General features: G+C 37.6%; 1 protein-coding gene across 1 annotated transcript in view; it reads right to left on the bottom strand.

Annotated features, from left to right (window-relative positions):
- The window catches only part of SPTLC3 (serine palmitoyltransferase long chain base subunit 3), a 125348-nt gene that overhangs the window by 58562 nt on the left and 53929 nt on the right, over positions 1 to 12857 (bottom strand). Inside the window, 1 exon segment of the mRNA XM_034641610.1 lies at positions 1263 to 1387. Within this exon segment, the coding sequence (XP_034497501.1) occupies positions 1263 to 1387 (125 nt within the window).

Genomic DNA, 12857 nt, shown 5'->3' with positions numbered 1-12857 from the left:
GTTTGGAAACTTCATACGTGACATGTTTTAAGTTTTGGGGGCAAGAGCCAGCAATATTCTCATACCTCCATAGTGTAGATGTGTGTGTGTGTGTGTGTGTGTGTGTATAATTTTTTTTTTTGTTGGCCTTTGAGAGTTACTTGTAAACCTCATGATACATCACCCCTTAATTCTTCATCATGTATTTACTGAGAACAAGGACATTCTCTGGCTAAATCACAATGAAATGATCATACCCAAGAAATGCAACATTCATATAGTGCTATCACCTAAGATACAGCCTGAATTTATATTTCCCTAAGTGTCTTAATGATATCAGTGTCTTTTATAGATGTTTTATTTCCTTCTATTTTTTTCAATGCAGAATCCAATCAAAGATCATATATTGCATTTAACTGTCATGGATCAGATTATTTTAAACCTAAATCTGATTATGACACTTGCTTACTTAAACTGAGCCAACCAAATCCCCCATTTTCCTCAGAAAGAATTTCCAATACTCAAGCATGAGTATGAGGCTCTTTGCAACTTGCCTTCATCTCTGGTCTCTTCTTCATCTCCTACCTTACATTCTAGTTCTTCCAAAGCTCAGTGCTTTATGCATGCTGCTCCCTCTTCCTTATCTTACAGAAAAAACTTCACAGACAAGTAACAGATTCAGTTCTCATGTCACCCACTTTGCACAGGAATTTCAACCTTTCCCAAGACGGGAGTGGAAGCAACTCTTTTGCCCTCCATGTATGTGCATGCCTTCTCTGTGGTATTTGTCCTATTTTATTTGGTGCATTGTTTTCCCTACTAGACTGTAAACAACATACATTTATAAGGCACAGGTTTTATACATCTTTGTATGTCCTGCGTCTTGCTTTATATGAGGACAAAGTCATTTCTCAGTAAGTGATCTGTTGAATGAATAAATGAATGATGGCATGAGCATAATGTTTTGTTCAAATAAATGCCCAATAAGCATTTTCTACATTGTAAATGAGGACTTGGGAGCCTTAAAATTTAATTGATCTTGCTAAACTTCATCATCAAAGATGGAATATGGCCCATATCTAGGACTGCAATTCTATAAACAGGATATCATTATGAACAGATTTGCTGGACTAAGCTGGTATATTTATTTAAAAAGCTGGAAATCCAATCAGATTTTCCTAGAAAAAGGACCTTCTCCACCATACTCCTAATGAAGGACCTGCTTAGAGTTGTAATTCTTAGAAACAACATAGCAGAAGACAATTACATTAACAAATTCTCACCTTTCCGACTAGTGCAGGGATATTCATTGAGTTAGTTGCAAATCCCATCCCAAAGACCATAGCTGCTTCTACATTCAGGAACTTAGCTACAAGGTTCTCCAATTCTTCATGCTTATCCAAGGTTCCTGTCCGTGAAATGATGGAATGAGTGAGTCTTCTCTTCTCAGCAAGTTTTGAGCAAACTCAAAATCCAGTGCGTACCCACCACCAAAAGACATGTACCAGAGTGTGGGTAGCAGGGTATATTTGCCACAGCCACAATCAAGAAACAACCCACATGTCCACATACTGTGGAATGAACAAATGAAATGCCTTGTGGAGGTATTTACATAGTGGAATTAAACAGCATAATGAGAAGGAACAATCTATTACCCTACACAACAAAATGAAAAAAATCTCACAAATACATTGTTGAGTACAAGAAGTCAGACACTTCTACACTCATATGCAGGCTGAGTCCACTTATATGAAGTTTTACAAACAGACAAACCTAACCTACAGTGTTAGAAGTAAGTATAGTGTAACACCCAGTGCACCACGCAATACGTGCCTCTGGGTGTTATATGCGACTAATGAATCATCGAACTTTACATAAAAAATAAATAAATAATTAATTAAAAATAATAAAAAAATAAAAGTAGATATTTTCTTTTTTTTTTTAAGATTTTATTTATTAATTTGACACAGAGAGACAGCCAGCAAGAGAGGGAACACAAGCAGGGGGAGCGGGAGAGGAAGAAGCAGGCTCCTAGTGGAGGAGCCTGATGTGGGGCTCGATCCCAGAACTCTGGGATCACGCCCTGAGCCGAAGGCAGACACTTAACGACTGTGCCACGCAGGCGCCCCAAAAGTAGATATTTTCTAAAAAAAAAGAAGTAAGTATAGTGGTTAATTTTGTTGGGAGCACAAACAGAGCTTTGAGATTCTCTAAATGTTTTGTTTTCTAGATTTGGGTGCTGGTTACACAGGTATGTTTGCCTTGTGAAAATCTTTTGAGCTGTATACTTAGGATTGGCACATTTTTTAATATAAATATTGATAATGAAATAAAATGAAACAAAAAATGACACAATTCTTCTCTCCTCTCACCCTACTTCCCTCAAGTGACTAATTAAAATATAACCCTCTCCAAGGGGCCCCACACATATCGAAACAGATCCCATGATTTCTATAGATACTAGTGAATCTAGTTATAACTAACAGAACTTTTGGAATGTGCTAGATTTCAAAGCCCACTATATAGGCTATCTCATTCAATCTTAAAAGCCCAATAATGCAGGTATCATTACTTTACAGATTAGAAAACTAAGGTGTAAAGAGGTCACAGATAAAAACCAACAGAGATAATCTGGTCTAACTCCAAAGCTCATGTTTTTACCACTCCGCTATGTTTTATATGCTTATGCTCTGATTCCTTCTTATACACTATCCCTATGCCTTATTAAGAGTAAATGATAAAGGTCCTCATATTTTTCTGTTTGCCATCACTTTAACTTCTAGATCTGCAGTGTCCAATATGGTAGCCACTAGCTACATGCGATTTCTGCAAAAGAGTTTTAAATTGTATTTAATTTTAGTTAACTTTATTTAAGCTTAAAAACTGAAACACTGTAAAATATTTTCCACCGAACATAACTTTATTATTAGAGTAGGATTATATTCTACTTATTTCACTTTAAACAATGAAAATTTATTGTCTGAATTGAAATATCCTGTAAGAGTAAAAGATACGTTATTTTTTGAACACTTACTACAACAACAATAATAAAATAATGTAAAATAGCTCATCAATATTTTTATACTGAGTACGTTTTTAAATGATACTATTTTGGATATATTGGGTCAAACAAAACATATTATGAAATTAAGTTTACCTCTTTTCCTTAAATTTTTTAAAATGTGGATACTAGAAATTTTAAATTGCACAGGTGTCTTGCATTATATTTTTATTGGACAATGCTGCTGTACATGATACACTTCACAGAACACGAGAATGTATAAGTGGAGAGATGTCATAATTTGCAACCACAGAACACAGAAGCATATTTAACTCAGATATAAATGAGAGGAATATTGGTAGCATATTGGGGATGAGTATAAACATGCTTTTTTCAACCTAAGGGTCAACATATTTTACTATACACAGTGTGATACCAGAATTTTGTTAAATTAATTATCTTGCTTACTGTACTAAAATGGTGAAGGGTTAAACTTGAGAAGGCATCAACTAGTGAGTTCAAAGAGTTATTTTGCATTTAATATGAAAGAGGACATTTCATGGATCGTCCTTGTCCTTCTTGAGAGGTCACATTGTCATACAACAGATGGTTGGTGGCCTTTCTTCTCAACCTAGAATTGCCAGAAACCATAGTAAAAGAAGTATTCTAGCAGAATCAATTTTGGGGGGTGGGGAGTTAAAATTTTAAACTGTCATTTAAAACTTTATTATCAAAGATATAGAGAAAAAAGAAACACTAAAATTTAAAGATAAAACACGGGCACATAATCACTCATCAGATTTGTTTTTATCTAATGGAGACTGCATCCCAAAGGGAATGGTCCCAAGAATAGGTAGTGAAAAGGCCATTGGCCTGGGCATGACAGCCTTAGGTTCTGGCCTCAGCTCTTCCACTAAACAGCTGAGTGGCCTCTGGCTACCTCTCCTCGAAGTTTCCAGAGAGATTGGAGAGGTGCTGTTTTAGGCTTCCCTGATGTTGGGAGTGGTCTTTCCTCCACATACAATGGTCTTCTTGTTAGGTCCCACTCATTCTTTGACATCCACCTCATCTGATGTCTTTTCTTAGATGCTCTTCTCAGTTTCCCCAGGAAAACTGTGTCATTTTCTTCTGAGATCCCATAAGCATCATCACATAAAGATTATAGCACTTACTAAGTTGAACATTCATGAGGCCAAATTCTCTACTACAGAAAGAGCCCTTGGGGTGCCAGTACTGTATGTGGGATGTTCATCTTGGCAACCACAGAATACTGATACAGTACAGTGCAGTATTGACACATAGTAGGTGCTTGTTGAGTTGCATGCTTTTGATGGAGAATAAAGACAGGACAGAGCCCAGAGTAGGGGATGTCACAGGGAAGAAGGTCAAGAGGTCACATGATGCTACGGCAACAAGGTGATAGGTAGTGAGTTCCACCTTGGAAACACCCATACCTATGGAAGGTCTCCAGCAAGGATGAGGGTGCCCAAACGTTGCCACTTTGGTAAATTTCCCCATGAGACTTTCCGTTCCAGAAAGTCAGGTGACAACTGTGTCCTGGCCCAGTCACCCAGAAATGATGAGTAGAGTACTTCACAGTGAGTCTCTGTAATGTCTTCCTCCACTTTCCTCTTCCCCAAGCCTGTCATCCATGGGTTTATCTATAACAGATGCATCTCTAAAGGTCCTTAGGATAATGTAGGATGTGTTGTAAGCAATCAAACAGCCAGCCAACTAGTAAGAAGTGGGTGTATCCAAGAACATCCTGAGAAAGTGCCCTCCGTGAGTCTTTATCATTAGTCCTGGCTTGCAGAGAGAAAGAAGAGAAGAAATGCAGGTGTCCATCTTAGGTCTCCAGATCCAGCCTTCTTCTGGATTTCCAGTGGTCAAGTAGATAGCAAACTAGTATTCAAATATGCCTGTTTCTATGACCACGTCTCACAGCTGAGTTACAAGTGGTTTTGCATCTAGGGACTTATCTTCATTTGTAGAAAATAACAGTCCCCACTCCCAACCCCCATTTTTATAGAATTTCTCTTTGATGCTCAGAGCTCAAATTTCATAACCAGATATAAAAGAGTCCCAGGATGGTTGGACATTTTCTACTTCAGGAAGCCCTGCCTCTCAAAGCTAGACTGGGCTGTTTGGATGGGGTGTTCATTAAGGAATACTGAAAAGTATGGTTCATTTATATTAATTGAGGGCTGCTTTCCTTTTCATGCTCTTCACTCTTAAGAACTAAAAATGTAGGAAGACCTTGGGGAAACAAAGGAGTCACAAAAAATGAGCTTGCTTCCTGCAAACATTCAGGCCAGATCCTAATTGGGTGGAGGTGCCTGAGTCATGTCAAGTTGCAGTTGGTAGTTTGAGTACTTGAGTGGTTCTAGAAATTACATTCAACATGTTGTCTTTGTTATGTAAATTTGGGATTTTTTTAATCCCAAGAAAGCACAGGTATAGTCCTAACCAAAGGTACAAATAAATTCATAGTGATTTTTATTTCTCTTTCTCTCTGACTTTAGTTTTGTTTTGTGTTTTTTTTTTTTTTAAGTCTCTGAAGCTCAACAACAGGCCACAAATTGGCTAGTGACAATGGATCTCCAAATTGCTATGTTGTGCATATATTGACACTGGTTCTCATCCTGAAAGTTTATTTATCCAATGGGATACTGAAAACCTGCTTTGTGAATAAAAGAACAAAGACAAGCTGGATGTATCCTCTTCCCAGCTCTCTCAATGTTATTTTCATGTGCCAAACACTAGGCTTGCCACCATCAGTCAAATCAATAAAAATTGGATGCAGGAGAAAGTACCAATATTATGTTTATGGACTGTATACTTCTGCTGGATTTTTATTGATGCTGACTGGCTCATACTTTTTAGTCAGAACATAAAGACTGCTGGCCTTCAAGTTGACACTGACCAATAGTAAAGAGTATAGGTGTTATTAACAAGCCTATTTCACCACCACCAATTCTTCCTGTGTGACACATGTGGAGACTATTTCCCAAACTGTGACTGTAGTCACTTTTTGTCCAGAATATCCTGTTTATAGATAGTTTCTTAGACTTGACCCAGGAGCAGGCTGGCATTTGTCATGACAATCTGCCAGCAGGCTCACCTGGCTTTTCCAATTGTGTCATGGATATCAGCCCCCATCTGAGCCACTTTGCTTGAACTGGGGACGTGGATGTGGGAAGTTAGGGGTAGACATTGACAATGTCCTTGGTCTTCCTCAAGTTGGTATTAGTGGCTATAAAATATATACATAGGTGCTGATGTCAATGAAAGTTAATCTTTATCCTCAGTGTGTTTGGATGTAACAGAACTTTTGCCTAAATGAAGTAAAAGAGACTAAACTTTGATGTACATTGATGTGCACTGGATTTGGAAATCTGGACAATTGCTAATAAATCTAGAGGATCCTTCTTCCTAAATTGTGACGAGGGTAGGTACTTATTTACAACAGCAAACATTTTATGGAGGGCTAGAGAGAAAATAGTTTGGACTTCGTGGGCCAGATGGCCTCTGTTATAACTATTCAACTGTGCTATTATAAAGTGCAAGCAGTCATAGACAATACACAAAAGAACGGCCGTGGGTGTGTACCAATAAAACTTTATTTACGGATACTGAAATTTGAATTCCATATAATTCCACATGTTGCAAAATAGTATTCTTATTTTTATTTTTTCAACCACTTAAAATTGTAAAAACTGTTTGTGACCTGCAGGCAGGACAAAAACAGAAAGCAGCTGGAATAGTCTGGTGATCCTTGATGGGGGTGGTCTCTTATTTTAGCTATGAACAATATAGGGTAGTGTTAAGAGCTCTTCACTGGACCCAGGAGAACTGGTCTCTAGTTTTGACTTCTCAACCTACCGACTGCAAAAACATTGATTGGCAGGTTATTAAAAAATCTCTAGGCTGCATGTATCTCATCTTACGTTATTTGTGTGGGTGGAGAGAAGATGGTGGAAGATCCACATATTCTGAAATTCTATGAGTTTCGACTTTGTTCAATCATCCCAGGTATTACCTTGCTGGCAAGTATTATACTTACATAAAATTATTGGGCTAGCTTGTCGAGTTGTTACGCTTGCTTGGCTTTGTCGAACTTACAAAGCCAAATCTACACTTGCGGGAATATCTCTGCTAGTTGCAATTTGGCTGTGCTGTAATTTCTGTCATTGTCAAGAGAAGGGCAATTACCTTGTCAGAACTATAACAGGTATCAGGAAATTGCCAAAAGGCTTTCAGAAACCAAGATATACTTTCATTTTCCTACTCTCAAACAATTCCTCTGAGAGTCTGTTTCCCTTTAAAAATACTCTAAAAGGAAAATAAAGAGGCTTGAGAGAAATGGAATGAAATCTTATTAATCAGAATTTACAATAATTTGGCCAGAGAGGAACTGGCACTGTTTATAAAGAAGAGTTTGGCTGTTGTAAATTAAGACGGTGAAACTAATTGATGTGGGGATGTTTATAGCTTATTTAATCGAATCCACTGCTTTACAGCATGTTTATGGCATTGATTTACATAAAACTGTGTTAATTAAAATTGCTTTTTTAAAAAAGAAAACACGTTCTCTACTTGTAGCAATTTCGTAGAAACTGCTTATTCTCGTAGGAACTTGAAGGCCATGTGATGATATTTATTCAAAATTGCTTTAATTTAGACATTTTGCAGATTCAGGCTGGCCCCTTTTTCAGTAGTTCAGACTAGTGCGCTGTACCTTTCCTAGATCCAGATACAAATATTTGAGAAAGAAACACAGAAAGAGCCTTGATAATTTGAATGAAATGATGGCAGAAAACTTCAGGAAGCTAAAGAGGGAGATGAATTATCAAATGATTTAGGACCATGTTCTCAAACTGAGAATTAGAAATTTCAGCAAATTGGTACATTCCAACTAACATAACAATCACATTTGAAACTTGAAAATGGAAAATAATTTCCCATTACATCTAGTCATATGGATTCCTAAGTTAATGTGTCCTTTCTGATGTTTTTAAGATGAAAATATTTGAAGGCTACTTCTTAAAATTGCAATTATAATTTGAATGACTCTTCTCCACTAGGCAGTTTTGAGGTGTGCTTACTCTTCAGGTTTCCCTGGTGAGCTGAGTCAAGCACAAGGCTTCCCTTCTCAAAGGAAGAAAAGTCTCCAAGTAGAGATGAGCTTTCCTTGGCACAGAAGTAGTCTCGTGGCCTTCCATGAGTTTGTTTTCTCAGAAGTGAACTTCTGACTAACAGTTGCTTGCAGCACAAAGAACTTATAGAGCGTCGGCATTCAAATAATATTCTGTTACTATACATCTGTTCTTAACCAGGAAAAAAAAAAAAGACCAAGAAACTAAACACTCTTGTAGAATAAAAGTGGGGGGAGGAGGAAGAAAGGAAACAAAAGTTTCTCTTCCATTTGCCGAGTTTAATCTTTCCTGCATTTGGAAATCCAGAGCAGCAATGAGTGGCAGGATGCACTCAATAATCAAAACTAACTTGCTTCATTGATTTTCTGGCTTGTCTCTTATCTACTTTCCAGTTTTTATTTATAGACTTCATCCCCCAGGCATATGTGGTATTCACTCCACAAAAAGTAAAAGACCATTGCATTTTGGAAAATGTTTGATTAATTTGGTCAAGAAAGTCAGCTGTGCTAGATAGTTTCCAATGGTTCCCAAAGTGTAGTCCCCCGGAGCAGTAGCATGGACATTACCTGGGAAGTCATTAGAAATGCGAGATCTTGGGTTCTTTTCCAGCCCGGCCGAATGAGAAACTTTGTAGGTGGGGCCAATAACCTGTGTTTTCCCAAGCATTGCAGGTAATTCTGAGGTAAGCTAAAGTTTGAGAACTGCTGGTTTAAGATCAAGAATCCACATAGCCTATGACGGGGTCCCTCTAGGAGACTGGAAAATTTGGTCAGTCTGATTCAGTGATCAAGTCTTGGAAACAGAACTATTTTCATAAATCTGTGCCTTCATTTTAGACTCCTGTTAACTTCAGGAAATAATTAACCCAAGAAATATGAGAACATTGTGGAAAAATCAGAAGATAGTACAAAATAAAATATAACCATCTTTATCAATGCAAATATTCAAGTAAAATACATGTTTAAAAATGGACTCATAATAACAAATATACAGTTCTATAACTTGTTTTATTCTCTTAACAATGTATTTTCAATTTTGAGAAAATTGAGGACTGGGAAGAGATAGACTTTATCTCAGGCCCTAGCTAGTGGAAGGAGAGAACTAGGATTTGAACCCAAGCAAACTAATCCCAGAGCCTTTGCTCTCAACCACCGTGCTAAAAAACTGCATTACAATTCTGCATGGTTAAATGACATTATGTTAAACAGATCCACCAAGTACATCTAATCAATTTCCTATTGCTGGAAACTCACTTATTTTCCCAATTTTTCAATTATTAAGCATATTGCAGTGCTTATTCTTGATCATACATCTTTGAACATTTATTCAAAAAATTTAAGGCAAATTTCTCAAAATGAAATTACCGAGTTAAATGGCTTTCTGTTGATACACTTCCAAATTGCCTTCCGATGTACTCTACCAACAACATTTAAGGGTGCCCTTTTCTCTATTCCTTTGAAACTATGGGATATCATTATTTTTTTTTTAAGATTTTATTTGTTTATTTGAGAGAAAGAGAGCACCAGCAGGCGGAGGGACAGAGGGAGAGGGAGAAGCAGACACCCTATGAGCAGGGAGCCCTATGCAGGGCTGGATCCCAAGATCCTGGGATTATGACCTGAGCCGAAGGCAGATGCTTAAACGACTGAGCCACCCAGGTGCCCCTATGGGATATTTTTTTTTTAACTTTTGCCAATTAGGTGAAAAATGGTAACTCAATGTCTTAATAATTCTTTGATTATTAATGGGACAGAGTATTTTCCACAGGCTCATTAACCACTTATATTTCTTTTTTTCCCTTAATTGCCCATTTGTGTACTGGATCTACTTTTTAATGTAAAATTTTCGTTACACTCTAACATGCATATAGAAAGGAAACAAATTGTAAGTATTGAGCCCTATGAAGTTTCAAAAAGTGAACACACATATTACTGCATCAAAAAGAAAAAAACAGCAACAATATAGAATTCCCTTTGTGCCCCCTCCTGGTCACCATCTACTTTCCCTGAAGGGTAATTACTATCCTATGCATTCTCAGCAGCTATGATATTGCTTCCAAAGGGTTGACAATCTGTTCTTGGAGGAAGGGCAGATAACTTACTCTATGTATAAGACACAGATATCCATGACCCACATAAACAGATATCTGCAGTATTAAAATATCACAGGAGGGAGAGTTAAAGAAAAGCTTGAGAAACATTATACAATCCTGACTCTGCATTTTTGCCTCTTTTGAACTTTCTCAAAATCCTTACCCACTTAAGATAAGGGTTTTTTCCTTCTGATTTGTAAGTCTTTACATGTTAAGAATATTAACATTTTGCCTTATATTTTGCAAATAACTTTTCCTAACTTTGTTCCTTGACTTTTAACTTTGTTGACATGGTTTTTATGTACAGAAGTTAAATGCTTCATTTTGTTGGCTTTTTCCCTCAGGATTTCTGGAAGTGCTTTCTCTGGTTCCCCGGAGCATGAGGACAGAGGAGACTACTGTCTGAATCAGGCTTGACAAATCTGAAGGGCAAGTAGATGTGTCTAGAGGTTGGGGTGGGAGCAAGCTGTCTTTCCTCTAACAGGGAAGAGTGCCTGTTTTCCGTGGACAAGGGTGGCCTGTGTTGCATGGAGTCAGCCTGGAAGTCATTTGAAATGGATCCCTCCCATTAAGAGGACAAACTGCCAGGCAGGGTGAGTTAAGTAAGGTGAGTTCCCCTGGAGGTCATTATGGGTTATAGAATTCATGGGTGACAAGCCAGAGAAGAGGCTGCTGTGGTGTGAATGTTTACGTCTCCCCAAAATTCATATTGGAAACCAAATGCCCAAAGTGATGGTAATAGGAAGTGGGGCCTTTGGGAGTGATTAGGTCATAAAGACAGAGCCTTCATAAATAGGATTAGTGTCCTTATAAAAGAGGCCCCAGACAGCTGGCTCATCCCTTCCACCATGGGAGGGTACAACTGGAAGTTTGCACCATGGAAATGGGCCCTCACCTGACCATGCTGGCAGCCTCCAGAACTGTGAGAAATGAACTTTGTTGTTCATAAGCCACCCAGTCTGTGATATTTTGTTACAGCAGCCTGAAGGGACTAAGACAGAGGTGTTGTGAACCTCAAAGGAGCTAGAGACTGACAATCCTAGCAGGGCCCTAATGAAGGAATGCATATAAGTGCATTTTGTATAATACTGGGAGTTATATGCAACTTATGAATCATTGAGCATTATATCAAAAACTAATGAATATGTTGGCTAATTGGATTTAAATTTTAAGAAGTGCATTTTGTATTTGAATTATGGGATCATTTTACTCTGTTCATTTTTTCATTCATTCATCACTTCAGTTACTCATTCAGTTTCTATTTTATTTATGCAGTTATTTCTGGTGGTGGTTCTTCTTTTTATATATAAATCTCAAATGCATTTGCAATTCACGCAAGTGGAATGTGCTGAGATATAATATGTGAGGTAGGGATCTAATTTATTTCCTATGTCATCAGCCAGTTATCATGATACTAAATATGATGTAATTAGTCCTTTTCCAGCTGATTTCAAAATTATTCTTGTTGTACTCAAATGAGTATGCCAAGTTGTGTCTGTCTTTAGACTTCCATTTAGACTCCCCATCTCTTCTCCCCATCTATTAATGTCATTGGGATGGTGTTCAATTTACATATTCATTTGGAGAAGTACTGATAGAAGTATAAGACCAGGTCATTCACTTCTAGGATTTGTTTTCTTGACGTTTTCAAGTCTTCTTTGAAGTCTTTTACCAAAGTTTTACAGTTTTCTTCAAATAATTTCTAGACATTTTCAACATAATTCCCTAGGTGTTTGCTAGTTTTGCCCATATTTATTAATAATATAATTTCTCCAATATATCTTCTGATTGTTAATTACTGACTTTACTCTATGAATTTTAAAAATTGGTCTACATGCAGTAAGTCTTGTTTGGGTTTTTTATTGGATATTTATTATTATTTAAAAAAATTTTTTTATTATGTGTTCAATTAGCCAGCATATAGTACATCATTAGTTTTTTTTTTTTTTAAGATTTTATTTATTTATGTGACAGAGAGACAGCCAGAGAGAGAGGGAACACAGCAGGGGGAGTGGGCACAGAAGAAGCAGGCTCCCAGCAGAAGAGCCCGATGTGGGACTCAATCCCGGAACACTGGGATCACGCCCTGAGCCAAAGGCAGATGCTTAACAACTGCGCTACCCAGGCGCCCCCTACATCATTAGTTTTTGATGTAGTGTTCAACGATTCATTGGTTGCGTATATTACACCCAGTGCTCATCACCACATGTGCCCTCCTTAAATTTTTGGTTATTCAAGTATGTAAATTGGAAGAAAGTAGACCCAAACTCTGTCCTTCCTGCTCAGCTGTGTCTCCTGTCGATGGTAGCCCCATGAAGAACCCCTGCAGAGGTCCTCTTTGCTCCTCACAGGTCACAGCTTGAAAACCAGAGAGGTGAACAATCAGATCATCTACAAATAATGGTTCGTTTACCTCTTATTACACCTATAGTTCTTATTCCGTCACACGGTAGTCATTCCATAAATACTTCTTGACTTCAAGAATGAAAAATGAAACGATGTTGTCTAGTACTTCCACAGGGCATTAAAAATGGTGGATAAACACATCCTCATCGTTTTTCTGACTTTGAAGTGAAAGTTTCTAGTGTCTCATCATGAAATATAGTACAGTTTCTTTGTTTGAAGTGGG

Source organism: Ailuropoda melanoleuca, chromosome 13 (genome assembly GCF_002007445.2).
Source record: "Ailuropoda melanoleuca isolate Jingjing chromosome 13, ASM200744v2, whole genome shotgun sequence".
NCBI lineage: Eukaryota > Metazoa > Chordata > Mammalia > Carnivora > Ursidae > Ailuropoda > Ailuropoda melanoleuca.
Note: the sequence above shows the minus strand (reverse complement) of the source record. Positions and strands in the feature narration are given on the sequence as shown.